At 43.4% G+C, this 25,511-nt stretch overlaps 1 protein-coding gene across 2 annotated transcripts in view; it reads left to right on the forward strand.

Moving 5' to 3' along the window:
* Positions 1-25,511, forward strand: part of PLEKHG7 (pleckstrin homology and RhoGEF domain containing G7) — a 69,404-nt gene that overhangs the window by 32,896 nt on the left and 10,997 nt on the right. For both annotated transcript variants that reach the window (XM_030215329.1, XM_030215330.1), the window contains exons 4-11: positions 22-149; positions 5,316-5,356; positions 5,456-5,551; positions 9,255-9,404; positions 11,777-11,872; positions 13,725-13,808; positions 15,025-15,138; positions 19,965-20,139. In XM_030215329.1, the coding sequence (XP_030071189.1) occupies positions 22-149; positions 5,316-5,356; positions 5,456-5,551; positions 9,255-9,404; positions 11,777-11,872; positions 13,725-13,808; positions 15,025-15,138; positions 19,965-20,139 (884 nt within the window). The remainder of the gene's footprint in view (positions 1-21; positions 150-5,315; positions 5,357-5,455; positions 5,552-9,254; positions 9,405-11,776; positions 11,873-13,724; positions 13,809-15,024; positions 15,139-19,964; positions 20,140-25,511) is intronic.

Consider the following 25,511-nt stretch of genomic DNA (forward strand, 5'->3'; position numbering starts at 1 on the left):
CTTCCTTAATTCTTTGTCCAGGGCATCGGAACGTAGGCGGAGCTCTGTGGTGGTAAATCTGGCCAAGTTCGAGGTATTTCCTGGAGACCTGCTAGTATCCGACGGGGCCATGGATAAGCTGCATTATTCAACCCTATTTCTCAATTCAGGTCAGAAAGGGTTTGACCTTGACTTTATTGTTGTTTCAAGATTGGGGGACTGACATGATTCTTGATTGAACCATCTAAAGTAAAAACACTGGAAAGTAGCATTACTGACTTTAAATTCACTGGAAAAAGATAGTTCATGTATGGGGCTACCCCTTTGACACGACTATGGCTGTATCATTTCATGCCTGGGCACAGCAGCAGGTGTATACTACGTTGGCCTTCAGCCCCATTTTAGACAGAACACAGAAATCAGAATTGTCACATCCAGGTTGAGACATGTAATTCAGGCAGTATTTTAGAAAAGGATCTGTTGACGTAGAGTCTTTGCTGAAATACACTCAGGAGTGCACGTGAAGTTGCAGTTGCTGGTGCATGCAGCAGCAGCGGCCATTTTATAATGATAGATGTTGATAGAGGAACAGTAGCAACTTAAAAGTGTAAGCGTTGACAACTACATGTGTAAGATGGTATTTGACATGTGTATCAGCCACTTACATATGTTATGCCTGCTATTTTACAAACTTATACATGGACTTGCTGCCAATTTACAGCAGCAGCAATCTTTAGTTATATGTAATTTGAAGGTGGAAGTTAGCAATGGGAGATTAATGGGGAAAACTCCCTTAATCCCTCCCGTAAAGAGCTAGTCGAAATGATCACTTTTGCAAAACATGTATGTGGGAAGCAGTGGCATAGCTGTGGGTGGACCTGGGCCCACCCACTTTGGGCTCAGGTCCACCCAAACTTCTGGCACCCTTATTAAGGCTGGTGGTGATTCCCAGGCTCCGCCAGTAGAAAAGGTCCTGCTCCTGTGGACCAAAATGCTCCTGTACTAACTACAGCCGGTGGCACTCCCTACGGGCCGCTGATACGTTGGCTCACCTCCCTCCTGTACAAGCTCGGTTTTTGCACGGGAGAGGAGTGAGCAGGTTTGACAGCAGGCCTATAGAAAGTGCCACCGGCTGCAGCGAGAATGGGAGTGTTCTAAGTCGCTGGAACAGGACCTCTTCAGCTGGCGGGACTTGGGGATCCCTGCCAGCTCAGGTTTTTTATTGAATTTGGGTAGTTTGTGCCCACCCACTTTGGACCTATGTCCACCCAAATTAGCACAACCGGTTATGCCACTGGTGTGAAGGAGTTCCAGTAAATCCCAATGTTGAATTATACACACGTATTCCCTTTCTGAAATGGAGAATAAACATGTAGATATTGGGCCTACCCAAACTGCATCCATTTGGAGTGGAGGAGTAGCCTACTGGTTAGAGCAGCGGGCTTTGATCCTGGTGAACTGGGTTTGATTTCCACTGCAGCTCCTTGTGACTCTGAGCAAATCACTTAACCCTCCGTTGCCCCAGGTACAACATAAGTACCTGTATATAATATATAAACCGCTTTGATTGTAACCACAGAAAGGCAATATATCAAGTCCCATCCTCTATCCGTTTGCAATCTACACATAGTGCAGGTCTACATGCTTTCTATGTTTAATTTGGACATTTATAGTCCACTTAACCATTAAGTACAATCAGTTGAGAAACTACAATAAAATGATCATATTAAAATTGAGGTACAGTTTACAGAACACTGAATGAATATCAATATTAACAAGAGTTAAACAATTGCAACAGTGAATTGAACAGTCATTTTACAAGTAATTGAAAAAACACAGATATGAAAGATTATATTGTTGGTCATGTCAGTGGCGTAGCCAAGGGTGGGCCTGGGTGGGCCTAGGCCCATCCACTTCGAGCTCAGGTCCACCCACTAGCAGCACACCTATGATGTGGCTGACAGGGATCCCCAATCCCCACCAGCCGAAAACTCCCAACAACTGTCCCTCCTACATACTTTTTAAATAGCAGATCTTCACCTGCAGTGAGCAGCGACTGATACTGCTTTCACCGGCCCCACAGCCTTCCCTCTGATGTATTCCCGCCTATGTGGAAACAAGAATTTGCATCAGAGAGACGGCTGTGGGGCCAACATGAGCAGTGTGTATTAGTTGCTGCAGGTGAAAGTCTGCTATTTAAAAGGTATGTGGGGGAGGGGGATATTTGAGAGACCCTATGGCATGCAGGTGAGAGAGGAGGAGACCAAATCACTTGTGGGACAAGGCAGAGTTCTTCTGCCCACCCATCTTGGGCCCAGGCCCACCCGAAATTGGGTGTCTGGCTACGCCCTTGGGTCATGTACAGTGAAGGATATGTGATTGGTGTCATATACCGCAAAAGGAAGTAAGGTTGGGTAGTGACAGGTAAGGTAAGAGTTAGTTATAGTGATACAATTGGGCATTGGCTGGAGTTGGGGGCTTAAAGTGCTGGAAGTGGTACACGAGTGTTAGAAAGTCTTGTCAGGTCTGGTTAGACCTCCTAAGAGCGGAAGATTTGGCAGGGTATAGATGTGTAAATGCCTAAGAGATCTTCTAATATAAGGGTCAGTGGCATACCAAGGGGGGGGGGCGGTGGGGGCGGTCCGCCCTGGGTGCACGCCGCTGGGGGGTGCCGCGGCGCACACCTGTCGGCTGCGACTTCGAATTGCTACGCTAAATTCTCTCGTTCACTGCAGCTCCCTCCCTCTGCTCCGGAACAGGTTACTTCCTGTTCCTGGGCAGAGGGAGGGAGCTGCAGCGAACGAGAGAATTTAGCGTAGCGATTCAAACTCGCAGCCGACAGGTGCGCGCCGCAGCACCCCCCCCTAGTGGCGTGCACCCGGGGGGTGGGTCATTTCGCTGGGGGGGGGGGGGTGCTGCACCCAGGGGGGGGGGGCGCATCAGCGATCTGCCCCAGGTGTCGTCGACGCTAGGAACACCACTGATAAGGGTCACTATCTTTTCTGCTAGAAGGTTGCACAAGTTAAAAAGTCAGACCCAGTCAACTATTTTGTGTTATGGGAGCTGCTAACTTCCCCTCTTTTATTTATTTAATTGGATGTGATTCTGTTGGCTTAATGGATGCTTTACACTGCAGTCATTTTAGGTATACTTCTGCTATTAATACAAAGCTGTTGTGTTTGGTTGGCTTCTGCATAATTACAAAAGCCATCTCTTAGAATTCTTCCATTTGTTTGCTCTTGTATTAATTTGCCGTTTACATGGATATTCCCCCATCACTCCGGCACTTCTGCAATCTTTTTAAATCCTGTTTTACTGAACACCTGTAAATGACACCCATTGTGTTCCTTCTCTGCTGTCTGGTTGTACCACAGAAAGGCGGTATATCAAATCCATGACCCTTTACCTCTAAGTTGTGTAAACGCTTTTCCCAAAAGAAAGTACCGGTAGGCTCTGGGCCTGCTTGGAACTTAACTGTGGAGATTTCCATTTGATATACCAGCTAACATGACTCTGAGGGCCGTCTCTCTTATGAATAGCTTGTAGGAACTGAGGAAATTGAAAATTAATCGGAGAACCATGTGTATATTCTGCATTCAGCAAAGAAACGGATATTGAAGGTTTTGGTTTGCTAATAACATGGAGAGAAGGGACAGACTTAAAGATCTCAATATGGATCTCAATTTGGAAGAAAGGCAAGTGAAGGGCGATATGATGGAGACAGTCAAATAGCTACATGGTATAAATGTACAGGAAGTGAGTCTTTCAACTGAAAGGATGTTCTAGAATGAGAGGGCATAGGATGAATGTGAAAGGGTGCAGACTCAGGAGTAACCTGAAGAAATGTGTCTTCATGGAAAGGGTGGTGGAGATAAAGACTGTATCTGAATTCAAACAAACTCTGTACAAGTACGGAGACTCTCTAAAGGAGAGGAATAGTAGATGGCATGGATATGCACCCTGGATAGGTCACGTGTTCTTTACCTTAATTTTTCTATGTTTCCTGCTGTGGCTAGGAAAGTGAATAGAATGTTGGGTATTATTAGGAAAGGTATGGAGAACAGATGTGAGGATGTTATAATGCCATTGTATCGCTCCATGGTGCGACCGCACCTTGAGCATTGTGTTCAATTCTGGTCACCGCATCTCAAGAAAGATATAATAGAACTGAAAAAGGTGCAGCGAAGGGCGACTAAAATGATAGCGGGGATGGGACGACTTCCCTATGAAGAAAGACTAAGGAGGCTAGGGCTTTTCAGCTTGGAGAAGAGACGGCTGAGGGGAGACATGATAGAGGTATATAAAATAATGAGTGGAGTGGAACAGGTGGATGTGAAGCATCTGTTCACGCTTTCCAAAAATACTAGGACTAGGGGGCATGCGATGAAACTACAGTGTAGTAAATTTAAAACAAATTGGAGAAACGTTTTCTTCACACAACGCATAATTAAACTCTGGAATTCGTTGCCGGAGAACGTAGTGAAGGCGGTTAGCTTGGCAGAGTTTAAAAAGGGGTTGGACGGTTTCCTAAAGGACAAGTCCATAGACCGCTACTAAATGGACTTGGGAAAAATCCACAATTTCGGGAATAACTTGTATAAAATGTTTGTACGTTTGGGTAGCTTGCCAGGTGCCCTTGACCTGGATTGGCTGCTGTCGGGGACAGGATGCTGGGCTCGATGGACCCTTGGTCTTTTCCCAGTGTGGCATTACTTATGTACTTATGTAAAAGCCCCCCTCCCCCAAGAAGCAATCTCTTCTACCTCAGTACCATCAGGAAAAACAGCACCAGAGCGGCAGGTGCAACTGAGGATCACTTCTATCCCTTGAAAGTCTGGAGATGGAGGCAGGGCCATGGGAGGGGAATGGGCGGGTCGGGGTTGTTCCTTCAGTTTATGCTCATTGTTATTGAATTAGCACAATCTGAGCCTAATAGGGATTTACACCATGTTTTCAATGGTGTAAGTGGCACACCTAAATGTAGTCGTGGTTCCTGGAAGGAAGCGCTATTCTATAAACTGCACCTAACTTTAAGTGCAGTTTATAGAATAATGGTAAGAGCTATTTTTTTCAGTGCTGATTTTTAGACACTATTTATAGAATCCAGTCCAATCTATGTATTCCTTATGTTCTGATAATGAATACATCGGAGGACCGCAGAACCTTCCTTTAGCCCACTCCATTCTCTAAACTTCTGATCAGCTCTTCTGTTGATATTTCCACATTTCTTTTCCTTCTGTCCTTATGATTTCTGTTCCTCCAACTTATAAAAATACAGGGTGAAAATTTGTATCATCCTCTAATCAGTAATGGTCTGTGTTTAATTTCCATGTTAGAAACAAAGAAAGCAAAATGGCCGTTCTCCAAGAGAGGACCTGTAAGTATTTCTGAACAAGTATATCTTTATGCTTCCAGTCCAAATGTATGTATGTATGTAGGTAAGTTGAAAATAACCATTTGTTATTTTTATTTTTAGACTAGAGACAGACATAAGCAGCTCTCTGACCTAGAAAGCTGTCTTGGAGCCTTTAAAATCTCTGATTTCAGAGACCATGACTTCCACAGTTTTAAGGTATGCCATGTCCATTGCTTATATGTCATTATGCCGCCTTGAATCTCTCACTTATTACATTCATTTATGACCACTGCCAGGGCAGGGTAATTTTCTAAACCATGTCTATGGGTGAAGTAGAGCTTAATTGCAGAAATAGGTTTATATAAAATTGTCTGCCCAGAAGTGGATAAAACAGTAGCATAGCCACAGCTGAGCAAGAGCCCACCCAAAATTGGTACTGCCCTAGGGGGTCCTTTTTATTAGCTGCAGTAGGCACTAGTGCAGTGTGTTCTGTCAGACCTGGAGTATCCCCTTGCTAGTCAGGTTTTCAAGATACCCACAATGAAAGGTTTGCATACACTGCCTCCATTGTGTGCAAATCTTTTATGCAGGGCCGCTGAGAGACTGGGCCGGGCCTGAGACAAGGCTGCTCCCAGGCCCCTGGCCCCACCCCTTGGGCCTTGCCCCCACTGCCACCCCCCACCCCCCCAGGTTGTCGTGGCACCCCTGAGGGGGGCCCGGCGCCACAGTCCCACCTGCCTCCACCACCGGGCCAGGCCCCTTCCACCCGCTCCTCTCAGCTGAACTTCGCTGTACTCTGCAGGGCTTCTGTGCGTCTGATGTCCTGCACGTCAGATGCACAGATGCACAGAAGCCCTGCAGAGTACAGCGAAGATCAGCTGAGAGGAGTGTGTCTGTGTGGGCCACGCACTCCGGAGTCAGAGCAGAAGACAGCACTTCTGCTGGTGGGTGTTTGGGTGGAAGGGGCCCGGTGGCGGTGGCGGGTGGGACTGTGGCACCGGGCCCCCTTGGAGGCCCGGGCCCCGGGAATTTTTCCCCCCCTCTCGGCGGCCCTGCTTTTATGCATACGCATTGTGGGTATGCTGAAAACCTGACTGCAAGGGGATACTCAAGGACTGACATGGGAAACACTGCAGCTTAAAAGGGCTTACCATGGGGCACACTCAGGAATCCCACCATAAGTTACAAATGTGCACATGCTACTCATGCACTAAAAATTATTTTTTATCGTTTGGCTGAGGGGGCATGTTTGGGGGCAGAGAGTGAACATCGCTGTGCTAATCAGTTAGTGCAGCTACTCCAGGACATGGAAAACACTGCACCAGTGACGTTCCTAGGTCGGCTGCCACCCGGGGCAGATCGCTGATGCGCATCCCCCCCAGGTGCAGCACGACCTCCCCACCAGCGCATCAACCCCCCGGGTGCATTCTTGGCTGCTAGGAGCAGCCGCGTAGCTCTTGGCTCCCTGCTCACTGCACTGCCGCTGCACTGCATTAACTCATTGTTTTCCAAGGGCGGTCCTGGAGTAGCCCTTGCCAGTCAGGTTTTCAGAATATCCATAATGAATATGCATGAGCTTAATTTGCATACACTGCCTCCATTATATCTAAATCTTTCATGCATCTTCATTGTGGATATCCTGAAAACTTGCAATGGCTACTCCAGGACCGGACTTGGGAAACACTGAGTTAGGGCATTTACTTTGCCATGTGCAACTGATTAGTGTGAGATTAGTACATGAGCCCTTACCAAACCATTGCAATCGAGACAGCTGATGGCACTGGCTCCGGCCTCCTTGACACCTCCCCCCCACCTTTTCATGCATGTGGTCATGGGATTGTTTTCACAGCTTTTGGGAGGCCATTCCATAGTTGTGCACTTATGTAGGAGAAGCCAATAAACAGGTATTCCAGGGATGACCTCAGGGTCGGGTCTGCACCTAGGTTCCTTATATCTTGTTTAACTGTACGAAGAACTTGCATTGAGTTTAGCCAATCATCTATTTATCCCAACTGACTCTGCACCACCCATCTTGTCCCCAACTATATATCTGTACTGTAGAAAATGCAATAGCATCGTACCTATGCTATTTTAATTTCTGTTTGTTTATTAGATGTTTCATTAGTATTATGCTGACACTGTATTACATCACTGGTATTTGAATTTCAGTGCTGTTAAATGTGTATATTGTTGATACTGTTTTATGTTAGTCCTATTATGAGGTTTTAATTTGCTGTTCTCAAGGTTACCTCATTTATTGTATTTATGTTTATATTTGTTCATTTTACTGATTTGCAGTTAATTTTTATTATCTTAAACTGTATGTGCTGTACACCACCTTGGGTGAATCTCTTCATAAAGGCGGTTCATAAATCCCAATAAATAAATGAATAAATATCTGCATACTTTGAAATCTTCAAATGTGCATGTGAAATTGTTTACAGAAAAATTGCACCTGCCAAATTGCAGATGTAAATGCATCGACATAGCTTTTCTGGAGTTATTTTCAAAGCTGGCGTGCACCCCTACTTTTCACTAATGTAACAATTATATACATTACCCCCTGGGAGATGAATTTTATAAGAGGGTCCTAGACTGTGAAGGCACATAGAACATACACTTTGTCCATCTTGTAAGCGTCACCCCCCACACCTAGAGATCCACGCTGAAATCCAAGCGGATTCTATAACAAATGTGCATAACTTAACAAGCAATGAGCACTAATTGGCAATAATTAGAATTTACACGTACAACTTGCTAAGCGTATTCTATAACAATATGCGCCAATCTTCGTAGGTAAAAAGGGGCATGGTTGTGGGTGCGGAGATGGATGCTTTGCGGGCATTCCGAAATTTACGCATGCAGTTATAGACTATGGCCCCCAGTACATGTAAATCTACATGTGGGATTTACGCCATGTTTTCATTGGTGTAAATGGATGCGCATAATTGTAGGCACCGAGAGATCAACTGACCATATTTTATATACCACGCCTAAATCTAGGTGCCAATTATACAATCCACTTAGTCGCAGTGATTTCAGCGTTCTTTTGGCGCCATAAATAGAATGTCCCCCATGTGCCCCTCTACGGATTGAGTCCCCAAAAGCTGCCAGTTATACATCTCTATCTATCGATCTGAGGTAGGTCCGGGGAGCCCATTGTGATTGGGGGGGGGGGAGGCAGTGGCGTACCAAGGGCGGGGTGGTGGGGGCGGTCCGCCCGGGGTGCATGCTGCTGGAGGGTGCAGAGAGCAGCCGCGCGCCCCTCCGCTGGTTCCCTACTCCCTCTGCCCCGGAACAGGTTACTTCCTGTTCTGGAGCAGGGACCCAGTGGAGCCGACAGGCAGGCGGCTGCTCTCTGCACCCTCCAGCAGTCAAGAATGCGCCGGGGGGGGGGGGGGGTGTCGTGCTGCACCCTGGGGGGAGGGTGCCCCGGGTGGCAGCTGATCCAGGATCGCCACTGGGGGGGAGGGAATCTTGATGTTGCCAGGACCCACATAAGCTCTATTGGCCAGTGCTGGAATGATTAGCACCAGCTTTTCATTGCAGGTCCTCAGATCTGGCCTGGCATTGAATATCTGGGGCAAATATAGCCAGTGATGGTCATTATTAAAAAAAAAAAAAGGTTGATCACTGCTGACTGAATATTGACTGGTGTATGTTTTGTGACCATCTGAACGTTGCCGTCTTTCACTAAAATATGTGATAACACATTATCATTAGAAGCTGGCTTATTATGCTACCTCTGCTAATGGATTTTTCCTGTAATTTTGGAAACATTTCACTGAGTGAGGTCCAATGCTCAAAAATGAGGCAAACTTTTAAAACAGCAATGCATTCTGTGTCATCAATGAGCAAATGTAGCTTTATTCAACGTTACAAAAATTCTACCAATACATGTTTTGTCTCCATTGACCAGGATAAGACTTGGAAGGAGTTTCTACAGTCCCAGAATGTTGAAAAGAAAGCCACTACTGATGAAAAAGATTTGAAGAAGCAGGAAGCAGTGTGGGAGCTTTTTACCAGTGAATGCATTTACTTTCTGGATCACCTCCTAGTTCTTAAGATGGTGAGATTTGAGAGTTCAAGTCGTCAATTTATAAAATGAGTAAAACACTAGAGCATGGTCTTGTTCATTTCCAGAGTCAGAAAATGTTCCACACCAATAAAGCTACTGTAAAGTGGACTACTACTATTTACCATTTTTATAGCGCTACAAAGCGTACGCAGCGCTGCACAAACATAGAAGAAAGACAGTCCCTGCTCAAAGAGCTTACAACCTAATAGACAAAAAATAAAGCAAACAAATCAATTAATTTGTAGAGGAAAGAGGAGAGGAGGGTAGGTGGAGGCAAGTGGTTAAAAGTCAAAAGCAATGTTAAAGAGGTGGGCTTTCAATCTAGATTTAAAGGTGGCCAAGGGTGGGGCAAGACGTAGGGAAGTTTATTCCAGGCGTAGGGTGCAGCGAGACAGAAGGCGCAAAGTCTGGAGTTGGCAGTAGTGGAGAAGGGAACAGATAAGAAGGATTTATCCATGGAGCGGAGTACACGAGAAGGGGTGTAGGGAAGAACGAGTGTGGAGAGATACTGGGGAGCAGCAGAGTGAGTACATTTATAGGTTAGTAGAAGAAGTTTAAACAGGATGCGAAAATGGATAGGGAGCCAGTGAAGTGACCTGAGGAGAGGGGTAGTATGAGTAAAGCGACCCTGGCGGAAGACGAAACGGGCAGCAGAGTTTTGAACCGATTGGAGAGGGGAGAGGTGACTAAGTGGGAGGCCAGCAAGAAGCAGATTGCAGTAGTCCAAACGAGAGGTGACGGGTGTGGATGAGGGTCCTGGTAGAGTGCTCGGAAAGAAAGGGGCGGATTTTACGGATGGTGTAAAGAAAGAAATGACAGGTCTTGGCGATCTGCTGGATATGGACAAGAAAGGAGAACTGTACAAATGAACCAGGGTGTGCTGGAATTTAAAAATGTCAGCAATTATCAACATACTCCCATCCCTGAGTAGTTATAAACTGACCCCCAACATTTGAGGCTTTGTTCCACGTTGTTTTCAATAAGAATGTACCTTCGGTTCAGTAGTGTACCTTAAAAAAATTGGTGTGCCTTACACTGATTTAATGCACTTTAACCTATGAACTAATCCATGTTGATTAGGACATGCTAAAACTTATTAAAATGGATGTGTGAAATGAACTGAAAAGAATGCCTGCAAACTGGGAACAATTTAAGAAAACCACAAAAATGAACTTTTCTTGCCAGAGCACATCCATAATTTTCAAGAGGAGAAACCTCTACATTTTCGTTGGTTTCATTTTGGGGTTTTAGGCTGCACTAAAACCATTTAGTGCACACTGGAACAAACTAAAGGAAGGAAATGGAGTTTGTTTTTTTCCTGCACACCCACATAGTATACAAGTGCTCAGTTATTTTCAGTTTTGCTTTATATAATTTTACTTACTGAGGGCACTTGCATTCACTTTTCCAACTGTGCATTTTCCCTGCTGCCTTAGGTTTTGTTTTGTTTTTCCAGTATGTAGGGTACAAATGTGTGATAGTCCTAATTCAATCCATCCAGCTGTCAGACCTTAATAGCTTGAAACTTGCAGAAATGGTTGCCCAATTGACAATGATCAGAAACTAATAAAGTTTTATTTTCAATACGGTAAAGAGAAAAAGCACCAAACGTTTGCATGAAATTCATGGTATTCACTCTCTTCCTACTAAGACAACATCAGATTTGCCCAGGCACGTAGCCAGACCTCAGATTTTGGGGGGCCCTAAAGCCAAGGTGAGGAGGGCACAGAATTTTGTCCCACCCACATCCACAGACCTGAGCTGGTGGGGATGCCAAGCTCTCTTCCTCACAAAGCCAGACAGTTGGCAGTATTTTTCCTGGACCCATGTCACTGTGCCTGTCGAACATACACGCACCACCACCATGCATATGCTTGTTTTTTGTGAAACTGAGCATGTGCATAGGGCAGGCCTCTCTCGTGCATGCTCAGTTTCACAAAAAGTATTGCGGGGGTAGCCGGCACAGCAGCAGCCCAGGAAAAGTGTCGCTAACTGCCTGGCTTCAAGAGGAAGGCTGCCGCTGACAGAGCACCAGCCAAAGCAGCAGACTGTGTCTCACGTTTTGGGAGGCCCAAGCTCCTCCCTCTCCTGGCTACACCACTGGATTTGCCATCAGTTGTAACAGCGTTCATACCTTACAGCTTCTTTTTCAGTTGTTCCAAGGAACCAGAGTCTACCTCTGGTGTCATTACTGTTACATAACCTTATTTCTATAGTGCCGATATTTCCAATGATTGATTCATGTTTCCACAATTCGTTGCCCTGCATTTTATTGTTCCATCCTACTGTTCCTGAAGGCTTGTCTAGGAAAGCTTCCTAAAGCATGAAAGTTAACAACAACAATGTACTACTGTCCCTTGTAGGTATTCATGAATACATTAAAATATCTCCAAAACAATGAACACCTCTTAGATGTGGACTTGTGGGGACTTTTTGCAAACCTAGAAGAATTAAGCCAGGTAAGAAAAACTGGAAAGATCAATGGAAATGTCTGTCCTACCCCGGGTTATTTCTCCAACCCAATGAATCAAAAATGGGCTAAGTTTTACTAGTGACAACCCCATTGCACGCCAGGGCTGCTGAGAGACTGGGCCAGGCCCGGGCTGCCCCCAGGGGGTCACCCCTGCCACCCTCGCTGCCCCAAGGTCGCCCGTCACCGCTCCCCCCTCCACCCCCCTGAGGTCGCCGCAGCCACTGCTGCCCCCTCCACCCCCCCCCCCCCAGGTTGCCGCCGCTCCCCCCTCTGTCCGCCACTGGGCCGGGCCCCCTGCATTGAAAGCGCAGTCTCACCTCCGTGAAAGCAGCGCTGCAGGCAGCAGAACGCCTCCCTTCAGCCTTCCTTCCCTCCTTGTGTCCCGCCCTCGTGGAAGTTACGTCAGAGGGCAGGACACAGGGAGGGAAGGAGGCCCGAAGGGAGGCGTTCTGCTGCCTGCAGCGCTGCTTTCACGGAGGTGAGACTGCGATTTCAATGCAGGGGGCAGACGGTCGACAACGGAGGGCATGTGGGACTGTGGCGCTGGGCCCCCCTTGGAGGCCCGGGGAATTTTGTCCCCCCTGCCCCCCCTCTCGGCAGCTATGTTGCACGCTGCAGATTTTGAGGAGGGGGAGAGGGAGTACTGTGGATCACTTAATGGTGTTTTCAGCCACATTCTGTTTTTTTTTATTGAAATCCTCAGCCATTATTCTTCTCTGTAATTATGAATCCTTCCCATTAGCACCTCCTGCAGTCAGGGGCGTAGCCAGACAACAGATTTTGGGTGGGCCTAGACAAGAAGTGGGTGGGCACCAAGTGTTCTCCCCTTCACCCACCACCAAAAAAAAAATCTCAGCTGGCAGGAAAACACTTCTTTCCACCTTAGCAGTCTGCAGCAGGCATGCGCTGAAAACTGAGCATGCGCAGGTGCTGATATCGTGGAGAATAGCGTTTTCATTACCATCAGGGGGAAGTCTTCAGCTGGCGGAGCTTGGGATCCCCACCTGCTACCGCTAATACGTGTGCTATTGTTGGGTGGGCCTGATCCCTAATTGGGTGGGCCCAGGCCCACCTGTGGCTACGCCACTGCCTGCAGTACTGAACATGGAGGGCTTCAGGTCAGTATTCAAAAGAACTAGATTTGATGCTATATTCAGAGAGAGCTTTGGTTCAATAATTTTATTTTCTCCACAATTTTCTTTTCTCCACAATTTAATTTTCTCCACAATTAATACTCCACCCACATATAAAATTGTTATACTATAAGGTTTTCGTGCTATTGTTCTATCGCCCTATCTTTTCCCCATTGTAACATTCCATTGTTTCTACGCTCCAAATGATGTTTTGACTTGACTTTGTCTTCCTATAACTCCTCATAATGTAACCCATAATCGTACTGTAACACATTGTATTTCCATCATTCACAATGTATTGTAAGCCACATTGAGCCCGCAAATAGGTGGGAAAATGTGGGATACAAATGCAATAAAATAAATAAAGTGAACCGGATTTGATTTAATTAGACCTGAAATATGTGCTGTCTGGCTTAACCAAAGAGCAATAATTGGATAATACTGAATATCATTGCTATCTGATTAAAGTTTTTACCCACCTCCTGCATTCCACTCAGTTAAATGTTAACATGACATCAGGTTGTCTACTTCAAATGTAACCAATAAGTGGATGCCAGATTTCAAAATGTCATTTACCTAGTTAACTCAAAGTCAACTAGATTAATTGGCCATGATTTCTAGCGTTATCCTTATTCACCAGCGTTTTGATTAAAACAACAAAGAAACAGTGTACAGTTCATTAATACTGTTCTTTATTTTACTCAGGTGAGCCTCAGTTTTCTAATTAGACTGTTCAAATCCATGAAGAACCAATCTGAACCTGATACCGTCACATCTACACTAACGAAGGTACACATTCAACTAATTTCTAGGGATGAACATGGGAGGAAAAACCTTCCTTGCATGATTGCTTCATTTCTGTATTTTAGCACACGCTAAATCACTTTAGCACGTGTGGATACCATCTAGCGAGCACACAAACAACTTTAGCATGCACTAAAACAGAAATAAAATGAACATTTATCTGTGTGTCATATCGGATGTGAAATGACACAGAACACGAAATATCATTTGAGTCTGAGGGTGATTTAAAAGACTTAAGACAAATAGGAGGAAATATTTTTTTTCACTTAACAAAATAGCTAAGCTCTGGAACTCATTGCTAGAGGATGCGGTTAGCCTATCTAGGTTTAAAAAATATATTTGGACAAGTTCTTGGAGGAAAAGTCCATAGTTTGCTATTGAGATAGACATGGGGGAAGCCACTGCTTGCCCTGGAATTGGTAGCATGAAATCTTGCTACTCTTTGGGATTCTGCCAGGTACTTGCCACCTGGATTGGCCACACAGTTCAAAGCAGGATACTTGGTCGGTCTGACCAAGTCTGACAGTTCTTATGTTCTTCCTGGGGTTTATTTCGATGATAACTTCAGTGTGTTTAGTTTTTTTTTTCCTATTAGATACAATGCGTTGGAATGTTCTATTACCTAAGGGGCCCTTTTACTAAGCTGTGGTAAAAAGTGCCCTGCGCTAGCACCGGGGGCTGTCTTTGCCACGCACCAAGGCCCTTTTTACCGCAGCAGGTAAAAAGGCTGAAAAAAAGACATGGCTATGCAGTAAGATTGCTCTTACCTCATAGCCATGTGTGGGGGAGGGGGAGCACTTACTGCCACCCCTTGAGGTGGCAGTAAGGACTCTCACGCTAACCCAGTGATAACCGGATATCACGCGGCTCCACCCCTGCAGCAATATTTTAATATTTCCGCCAGCGCCAGCAATGCAGCACACTGGGGGTGGAGCTACCCCTGGTGCCTGCGTTGGGCCAGTGGTAGCTCTAGATTGGCAAGTGTTAAACCCGCGGAGGGTTTACCGCCGCTTAGTAAAAGGGCCTCGAAGAGCTTTGTTTTATATTCAGATTCCTTATTATAAAAATGTTCTGTATATTGATATAAGAGAAGCCTTGGGCAGTTACAGGATTCAGATATTTTAATTCCTGTTCTAAAGTGCAGATGAGTACCATCTATCTGAAAATGCTTCTGCTAACCATCTAAGTTTTTGTTTTCTAGTATTTCAAGGGAATTCTCTGCCACAGTCACCAGCTGTACTGTCTCAATTACACATCAACTATTTTTTACCTCGAGAACCTGAAGTCGAGAGAAGACTTTGGAGTCTACCTAAAAGTAAAGTTTCTTCTTTTCTGTCCTATGCTAAATTACTCAGCAGAGCTTTCTATGTGAATAAACCACCATTTACCCATGTAAACAGCTTTGAAAAGTCACCTGCCTCCTGAAGAGGTATCGGTGTAATAAGACTGGGATCTACTGATACCAAATTTAATGCATATGGGGACAGCCTAATTTTTCCACCCTGACATAATCTGATTCACCGAGTAGTTAGTGAACTTGCAACCTGCAAGGGAGTGATGGAGGGAATTGGCAGTGGCGTTCCTAGGGCGGCTGACACCCGGGGCGGATCACCAATGCGCCCCCCCCCCCGGGTGCAGCACGACCTCCCCCACCCCCGCGAAAGGCCACCTCCCCCTGGTGAAAGGACACCCCCCCGGGTGCATTTTTACCTGCTGGGGGGGGGGGGGGGTGCCGCGCGCCTGTCTGCTTCACTCGTTCCATGCTCCCTCTGCCCCGGAACAGGAAGTAACCTGTTCCGGGGCAGAGGGAGCACAGAATGAGTGGAGTAGACAGGCGTGCAGCACCCCCCCCCCCCCCACCAGCAGCATGCACCCGGGGCAGACTGCCCCCACCGCTCCCCCCCCCCTTGGTACGCCACTGGGAATTGGAAAGGCTTGGATGAAAGTTTTGTTCCTCTGAAGCGGTTGGTGGCTTTTTGGAAGGTGCTGTGAAAAGATGTAAGGTCCGGCTCCTTAAGAAGCGTAGAGCGAAACAGGAGCTTGCTGTTGGGCACGGACATTCGCTATTATTCAAGCACAGCCACAGCTAAGTACTTTTTTAGACATAGAATCGGGTGAATTGGGAGGTACCTACAACTTGTTTTACTTAGGGAGAACAGAATAGAGAAACAGGCTGCTTGCCCTAGTGTCCATTCTTTTTTTTAAAGAAATGATCTAAGCAAGTTCAAAGCTGTGAAGATGGTGTTCTTACACCAGTAACTTGATTTGTACTAGCGACTACCCTCTAAGAACCCTGGACGCAGGTCATGGACCAAAACACCATTTTTTTCCTTTGTGGGCGTCGGGTGTTTTGCTGCCAGTTCGCTAGCACTGAGTACATTTTGAACATCTAAATAGATGCAGAGGCTTCTTTTTGTTGAACAGTATTTTCATGTTTCTTACTGTGGTTTCACGTAAACATTTTTGATATTTAGATCATTTCTTCAAAAATAAATATAGGATAAAGAACAGACACTATAGCAAGAGATTGATGAAAAGTTATAAAGCTCTGATCTGGAATAGCTTTCGACTATAAGAAATCTCGTAGCTTTCTTATAAACACCTGATACCTTTGTGTCCCATAATTAGATTATAATTAAATATTTAACATTACTTCAGGGATCTGCCACTTTTTACACTTCTTCTATGTGCTTTCTCTGTTATTCGATTGGGAGTGCGTTTTTCCCCCTTTATTTTTGTATGTATTGTTTGTTTGTAGGCAGTGCATTTTTTTTCTAGAGAAAAAGGTGCCGGTACTCAAATGCCAGGCCACCCTTCAGGGGTGAGGTGATCACGAGGGACCAACCCCACAATAGCCAGACCTCCTGCAACCAGTGACACAGAATCTATGACAAGGCAGAATTGTGTGTAGTGAGCCCAAGTTCTTTCATTAAAACATGGGGGGCCATGGGTCAATTTTAGCAGAGAATTGAAAAGGTGCCGGTACTCAGTACCCCCTCAAAAAAAGCCCTCATTGTAGGTATATTCAGTGCCATCTAGCATATAGCTCTGAAGAATGGATTTTTAAACAGCAGGGCCAGAAATATCATTCCCATTGAAAACTGGTTTAGCACTTTTCTGACTGATATTCCCAACATGGTCACTATCTGATGGTGTAACCTTGAAGGTTGTTTAAGATGCCCATGTGCTGCTAGGGGTCTTTTGGGATTCAACACTATCGTTTGAGACTAAAATTAATTATGTAGTTAAAGTGTTTTTTTTAAGTTAAAGCAGCTTATATCTGTACGCTTCAATTTTCATGACAAGGAGTTTGCTCTGGTTGTGCAAGCTATGATTTTATCAGTTCTCAACTATTATAACTCCATTTATCTTGGTTAATTGCAGAAATTGCAATTACTCCAAACACAGCTGTAAGGCTGATTTTTCATCATTCCAGATATGATAGTGTGTCTCCTGTAGAAGTCTTGTCGTTGGCTTTCTCTGCATGGCCGCACCTCGACTATTGTGTTCAATTCTGGTCGCCGCATCTCAAAAAAGATATAGTGGAATTAGAAAAGGTGCAGAGAAGGGCGACGAAAATGATAAAGGGGATGGGACGACTTCCCTATGAGGAAAGGCTAGGGCTCTTCAGCTTGGAGAAAAGGCGGCTGAGGGGAGATATGATAGAGGTCTATAAAATACTGAGTGGAGTTGAACAGGTAGATGTGAAGCGTCTGTTTACGCGTTCCAAAAATACTAGGACTAGGGGGCATGTGATGAAGCTACAGTGTAGGAAATTTAAAACAAATCAGCGAAAATATTTCTTCACTGAACGTGTAATCAAACTGTGGAATTCGTTGCCAGAGAATGTGGTAAAGGCGGCTAGCTTAGCGGTGTTTAAAAAAGGTTTGGACAGCTTCCTAAAGGAAAAGTCCATAGCATGTTATTAAATGGACTTGGGGAAAATCCATTCTTTCTGGGATAAGAAGTATAAAATGTTTTGTACTTTTTTGGGATCTTGCCGGGTATTTGTGACCTGGATTGGCCACTGTTGGAAACAGGATGCTGGGCTTGATGGACCTTTGGTCTTTCCCAGTATGGCAATACTTGTGTACTTATTTTTAAAAAAATGTTATGCTTTGTTCATAAAGGGGTTGTTTTACAAAGGTGTGCTACCGTTTTTAGTGCACTCTAAAAATAAGTGTGCGCTAACCACTAGAAATGTCCATATATTCCTATGGGTGTCTCTAGCTTGTAGCGCCTGCTTGTCAATAGCACGCACTAAAAATGCTAATGTGCCTTTGTAAAAGACCCCCAAAGTGATATATGGTCTTGGTTATCTTTCTTTATATTTAAAACTGAAATATTTGTGTGTGTGTGTGGGGGGGGGGGGGGGGGGGGAGGGAATCATTTTGCCATTGTATGGCGACATGAGACTTGGTTGAATTTCTGCTCTGTTTTGCAGCATATTGGTGTTGGCTTTTGGAGTGTTACAGAGGGAGGGGGTGGGGTGGGGTGGGATTAGGGGAAAAAAGGTAAACACTGATTGATGACTAATGATGAGATAACCTTTGTGAGCATATTGTTATTGGTATTTTTCTCCGACATGCATTATTTATTACATTTGTACCCCGCGCTTTCCCACACATAGCAGGCTCAATGCGGCTTACATAGTAACAGTAAAAAGAATTACAAAGTCTTTGAGAAGATTATACAAATTGTAATAAACGTAATAATAATGGGGTTAACAGATAAGTAAATTGAACATGGGAGGGATTGAGTGTAGAAGGAAATGAACGTTAGGAGGTAGGCGTAGGGAGGATGGAGAGGAAAAGATAGGGGTGTAGCAATAAGGAGAATGGGAGACATGGTCAACGTATAACAATCGTCGGTACAGAATCATGTGGGTAGGCTTTAGTTAAGTTGAATCATTGGGGTAGGCTTTCTTGAAGAGATGGGTCGTCAATGCTTTTCTGAAGGGCAAATGGCCGTTGATTGTTCGGATGGGTCTTGGTAGAGCATTCCAAAAGTTGGCTACCCAAAAAGGAAAAATTGGATGCATAGGAGGATCTGTAATTATGGTGAATTTGTTTTTCTGTTGGTCATCAATAAAAATGTTGAAACATAAAACTGAAATATTTGTCTTCTACTACTGAAAATGTACACTGTTCTAGAGACAGATACATGTTTTTTCCTTCCCCTATTGGGTTGCAATATAATAGGCATTGGAAGTCATCTTTTACTGGCGGCTCTGTCTGGAAACATTTGCCTTTGGAATTTAGGTTGGAACGTCCTTTACAAAACAATTGAAGACGTATCTTATGTTTTGTAGATATGTTTAATTTTGAAGTATTATTTTGATTAGTTTATTTAGAATGCATAGCTGTTTCTTTTTTCTTGATTTAATGTAAAGATGTTATATTGTATATTCTGGGTTTTAAATACTTTGTAAACCGCCTAGGACCATTTGTTTGGATTAAGCGGTATATAAACTTAAGAATAAAATGAATATCCTGAAAATCTAACAAAACTTGTGAGGGAGGGGAATCCAAGGACACTGCATACCCGATTCTGGGGAGAATCTACAAGGCTCCACCTACAGTTCTCCTAGTTTAAATACCAGTCCCTGTTTTTTTATTTATTTTTTATTTGTTGCATTTGTATCCCACATTTTCCCACCTATTTGCAGGCTCAATGTGGCTTACATAGTACCTTGGTGGCAGACACCACTTCCGGTATGAGAAATACAGAGTGGTAATTGATTCAAAGTACATGAGTCATAGAGTGAATTAAGTGGTTAAGAAGAGAATTTAAGCGTCCTGGTTTGGTAACAAGTTTTGTTGTGTTGCATGATTTGCCTCCTAGCCTAAGCTATTCTTGGTTCTCTGCAAGACCCAAACACAATACAAATTATCCTTACTAGACATAATGAAGGAGCTTGCTCAATATTGGGGGTGCTCTGCACCCACCAAGCTGGATCTTGTGAGTAAGGTTACCAGTAGTGACTACAGTGATATCTTCTTCCTATCCATCAATAACCTCCTGCAAATGCAGAAGCGATGTAAAGTCAAACCCTTGCAGCAGTGGCTTTGGCTTCAGTAGCCACAGCCTACGAGAGTGGACAGGACTCGGACACAACCAGTTCTCTTTTGTATTTAGTAGTGGTGTGAACATCATGAACAATGCAAAAGGCTACATCTGTCTGACCTACTGGTGGCTCCTTTGCACCGATTTACACGTTACCCTTTACTGATTAAGAACATCTGGAAAAGAAGTACCGAAGCAACAGAGAAGGTGACGGTCTATTCCATCCAAGAGAAAGTGGATACCTCTATACGTAAGTGTAAAATCAAGCATGCAAGACTTGTATTACAGGTCATCTTTTGATAGCTCTCTCATGCAGCTCTTTGTCGAGTAGTAGGCTAATGCGTTCTGTTCCACTGAGCTGTCAATGGGTATGAGCCGAGGTTTCAAACAGCCTTCTAATAGTATAACACTAAACTGACATCTACTTGAATTCTGGGAATCCAGGTAGATGGTCAGCTGACAATGGATTTGCAGGTACCAAAATTGTGAGACACTCGTTTATTTCATTGAGGAATCTAAGATCAGAAAATATTTTGAGCCACCTACTTTTAGGTTGATTGTACAATCACTCCTAAGTAGATCAATATTTAAGACTTTATATGGAGCTGTACTGCTTTATATGCTCCATCAGGTATACATGGAGGGAATGCTCCTTCTCTTAGGGACTAAGGGCCATATTCTGTGCATGGCACGTTGGAATAATGCACGTAACGCTATTCTATAAACCACATCTACAATAAGATGCATTTTATAGAATAGCGCATAGGTTGGGGAAATGCGTGGCCATTTATATTACTGAAAACCTGATTTAAATGCCCACGTCTAAATGTACACACATTCTCCCCAAATTCTATAACAAATTCTATGAGCGTAGATTTGATTGATGTCCCCGACACACCTACACTCCCTCCCATGGCCGTACCCCCTTTTCAGCAACGTACGTTGGAATTTATACACACCTCTTTTTAGAATACACCTAAAAAGAAGCACATGTAAATTCCAATTATTGCCAATCACTAATTGGCTCTTACTCAATTGAGTTGCACACATAAATTGGCCATGCGCACAATTTAACGTATGCTACTCACTGTACCTTATATAAAATCCATCCCCAAATGGTTTTGAGGAATACAGCAGCTAATAAAAAAAAAAAAATCCGATTCTAAGTATTAACTTCTTCCTTTTCATTTCAAGTGACAATGGTATGGAAAGGCTTTTCCGGTCTCAATTAGAATGTAAAGAGATTACCTTTTATTTAGAGGAAGGCACTGAATACTTTTCTGTTTCAGAAATATGTGTTGAATGCAGAAGCGTCATAGGAATTTTTCATTTGTAGTAAGGATAGTTTAAGCCAACTCTTATTGTGTTGTAATTTCCTTGGATTTATCCAAGCTTCTTACTCACCTAGAGCCTAAGTATCTACAGTTTATAATAATAATAATAATAATGATGATGTGATGTCATGCCCTTGGGTTCTAGTACAAGTACAGGAAACTGTTGTGAGCTCCTCTCTATTAAAATGTGCATTTCTCAACCCAGATATAGGCTATAGGTGCTATTCTGCTGTGAAATGAACCAAGTAGAGGAACCACAAGGAACAAAATCAGTCCCACAGATGAAGCCAAGCAGAAACCAAAGGAGTGGGAATGACCGTGCCAATGAACCAGAACGGCAAGCAGGATGTCCTTTATTCAAATCATGGATGTATAAATGAAACACAGGCCGTGTTTCGGCTACAAAACCTTCCTCAGGGGTCTTCACAATACACTGATATGTGCACGCTGCAAAATCAAAGAGCAAGTGCATAATATCTCCAAACTGCAAAAGAATGAGTTTTGCACAGAGCGCAGTGACTTCTGATAGCTGACCATCAAGGTTCTTTTACAGTTCGGAGACATATGCTTGCGTTCTCTATGATTTTGTACCTAAGGAGCGTGCACATATCAGTGTATTATGAAGACTTTGAGAAGGCTTTGCAGCCAAAACATGGTCTGTGTTGGGTCTATGCTTTCATTTACACATCCAAGATTTGAATCAAGGACTTGCTGCTTGCCATTCTGGTTCATTAGCATGGTCATTCCCACCCTTCTAGTTTCTGCATGAACCGAGCATACAAATATAAACCTGTTCGCCTGCTCTCTTGGCTAACACCTCTCAAGATTGACAAGTAACATATTTAACCTTCTCCAACACTGCAACAACCACTTTCACACACCATCAAGCACCGATACAAGCATTAAATCATTTGCTCAACACTCGTGCCATTGGTACTATAAAAGATTTTTTTTTTTTCCGCAAGGACTGCACAGCAGAATAATAAAAGTGTTTGTGACACATGGCCCACAAAGTTATTCCACAATCAAAAAACTGGAGAAACACACTAATATTTATAATCCTATATACAAAATAAAGTTTGTTAAATAAATAGCAAAAATCTTATCTTCTTAGGGTACCTAAACAATTAAATATTAAACAATTGAAACCTCAAATCTCGTGATCAAAGAATGCGACAATAACTTACTATTGTTGAAGGAGTCCAGTTACTATCATCTGTTTCCGAGAAGAGGAAAGAACCAGTGAAAAAAAAACCCCCAAACCTCCCAACTGACTGATTCTAACAAACCCTCTATCTCCAATACAAATTAGGATAACATAACTGGATGAGACTTGTCAAATCAAGAAAGGGTTCTTCCAGAAATATCAAAACAAAGTTACTCCTTCATAACTTATGACAGATGAACTCACTTGGTAACACTGGCAAACCATTTATCAAAAATGTAGATGTTAATTTGTTAAATCTTTTTTATTGAAAAAGTTAACATACATCTGAAGAACCATCACCATATCTCATTGCTTAACTTTTTTTTACACAAGTTTAACTCCTAACTTATCCCCTTCCCAATTCTATCCCCCACCCTTCAAAAAGGAGAAAAGAATGAAAGGTGGCAAAGGTACAAAGATACTAACAAATCACTCAAACCCCCCTAACCCCTCCATCGCTCCCCTCCCAATCATTATCAGAGGTTCCATAAACTGGAGAGAACCTGTATTCTTACAGCCCTCCCCGATGTTCAATATTAAAAAAAAAAAATCCCCTATCATTCAAAATATAGCTGTTAATTTAACGAACCAACAAATAAAAGGTCTAGTCATAGGTTCTGCATGAAAATGTGCTTGGACTTTTCTATGCAATTCTAATTCATAACTTCAGTAGTCTTTCTGCTCTGTGCTTTGTTCATATATTTTGAAGAGCCTAAACTGAGGATCTAAATTTTGGACTAAGAGCCTTGTTTACTAAGCAGCATTATAGGCGAGTTAACATTTTTAACATATGTTAACCATGTACATGCCTACAGTATCCCTATAGGCGCCTACATGGTTAGCGTGTTAACTAAGTGTAGGCGTGCTAAAAACACTAATGCACCTCAGTAAACAGGGCCCCAAGTATATACCTAAAAAGAGTAGGTCTAAATTAAGTGCCAAGTGTGGAAATTTGATGCTATGCTAATTTTGTTCCCATAGCCACCCCCTTTCTTGGGATCCTAATTTTAGAAACCTAGTGAATCTAAGTGCCTAAGTTTACACACTCAGTCCTAGTCAAATTAGGAATCTAACTACCAAAGTGATGCAATTAAATCTATTCAAATTGAACCCCAGGCAGTTGGTGCTTTATTTGCTAAACAAAATGTCTCTTCTTCTAGTCCTTGCTTACCTAGCTCCTACTCACAGACAAATTTAGGCAATACCTTGTCACTGGACAAGATTTCAAGAATTTATACGCTATTTATCTGGAATAAACAGAAGCAAGGGAGTGCTGTGAATCACTGGTTGAGTTACAATGGTGGTGGTCCTGTCTGAAGCCAAACCAGATGCTACAGGGAGAGATGAAGTAGGGAGGACCACCATAGGTATAGCAAACACCTATACGACACAATTTTGAGTTGTTGCCACCTGCTTTAGTCCTACTCCCATGACCCTCGGGTGCCATTACTTCAGAAGACATGACAGTGGAGGTAGAAAGGGCTGGGAGTCTCCCAGAGGATCCGAAAGACATGTCTTGTATCCTCCTCCTCATCACTTCACAAAACACATAAAACAAAAAAACAAATCCAATAAAAATAGAAATTAAGAATAAAACACAAAATAAATGGCAATTTCTAAACAGCAATTTAATTAACCTCCTTTAAACCACTCGGTCTTCAACCCCTTCCTAAATAACAGGTCTGTCTCACTTTTAACGGTAACTTATTCCATTAAGTTGGGCCACTCACCCTAATTGCCCTCTTGCCCAAGTTGCTCTTTGAAAAGATGGCACCTGCAAAAGATTACTCTGTGATGAGCACAAAGTCCTCCCAGGAGTATAAATAGTAATAATCTCTTAAATCATTAGCTTTGTGATAATTCAATTACCTTGAACAACAACACAAGAAGTGTACAAAATCATCGTTTCTGAACTAGCAACCAATAATTATTGTAAGAAAGGGTGAGAACTCTCCCAACTCTTTCTACCCAATAAACGTCAAGCCGCATCATTTTGAATAATGTTACAACCAACTCATCCATTTCAAATGAAGCCCTACATAATAGGACATTGTAATAAACTAATATACTCATTGTTTGTATTGCAACTGCCAACACGTTTTTGTCAACATATGGCTGTAACTGTTTCACTAACCTTTAACCTTGCATTGGCAGATCTAATAAAATTATTGATCTGCTCTTGAGCAATTCCAAGGCTGCTAATAAATACCCTTAAAACTACTTACTCCACCCAAGGCTAACTCAGTAAATCTACAAAGCCTATATCCTAAAAAAAACTTCAGACCGCCCAAAATGCAGCAGCAAGACTCATCTTTGGCAGATCACGTTTCGAGAGTGCAACTCCTCTCCGTGCAAGACTGCACTGGCTCCCAATCGAAGAACGTATCAATTTCAAAGCCCAGACTTTAATCCACAAGATAATACACGGAGAATCTCCGAACTATATGATAAATCTGGTCGACCTTCCAGCAAGAAACATGTCTGCATCCTCACGAGAGTACCTCGACCTGCACTACCCCAGCTGTAAAGATCTCAATTACAAAACTTATTATGGATCCAATTTCTCCTTCCTGGGAAGCGGTCTATGGAACGCTCTCCCTAGACCTATCCGAACAATCCATGACCACCTACCATTCAGAAAAGCACTAAAAACCCATCTATTCAAACAAGCCTACCCAAAAGACCCAGATTAATCTCATGAACCCATCTACCTTACATATACTGAAGAAAACACGACATTGACCCAGAATCTATCTCCCACCTTACCCTCCTCTCTCTATCACCTGTCTCTACCTACCTACCCATCCTATTACTAACCATCCATCCTTCTATTATGTTATACTTAATTTCCTACTTTACATAACAAAATTCTGTGTTACCTATTACTATGTAAGCCGCATTGAGCCTGCTTTTAGTGGGAAAGTGCGGGATACAAATATAATAAATAAATAATACATCAGGGTGTTTCTAAAAGAGAATCGTAAGCCAAGACAAGTGGTCTTTGCCAAATGAATAACTAAACAGCTTGCTGACATCCTTCAAACATTTATAATTCATTTCCTTCTAAAGGACACAGCAATT

Source organism: Microcaecilia unicolor, chromosome 9, assembly GCF_901765095.1.
Source record: "Microcaecilia unicolor chromosome 9, aMicUni1.1, whole genome shotgun sequence".
Classification (NCBI taxonomy): Eukaryota; Metazoa; Chordata; class Amphibia; order Gymnophiona; family Siphonopidae; genus Microcaecilia; species Microcaecilia unicolor.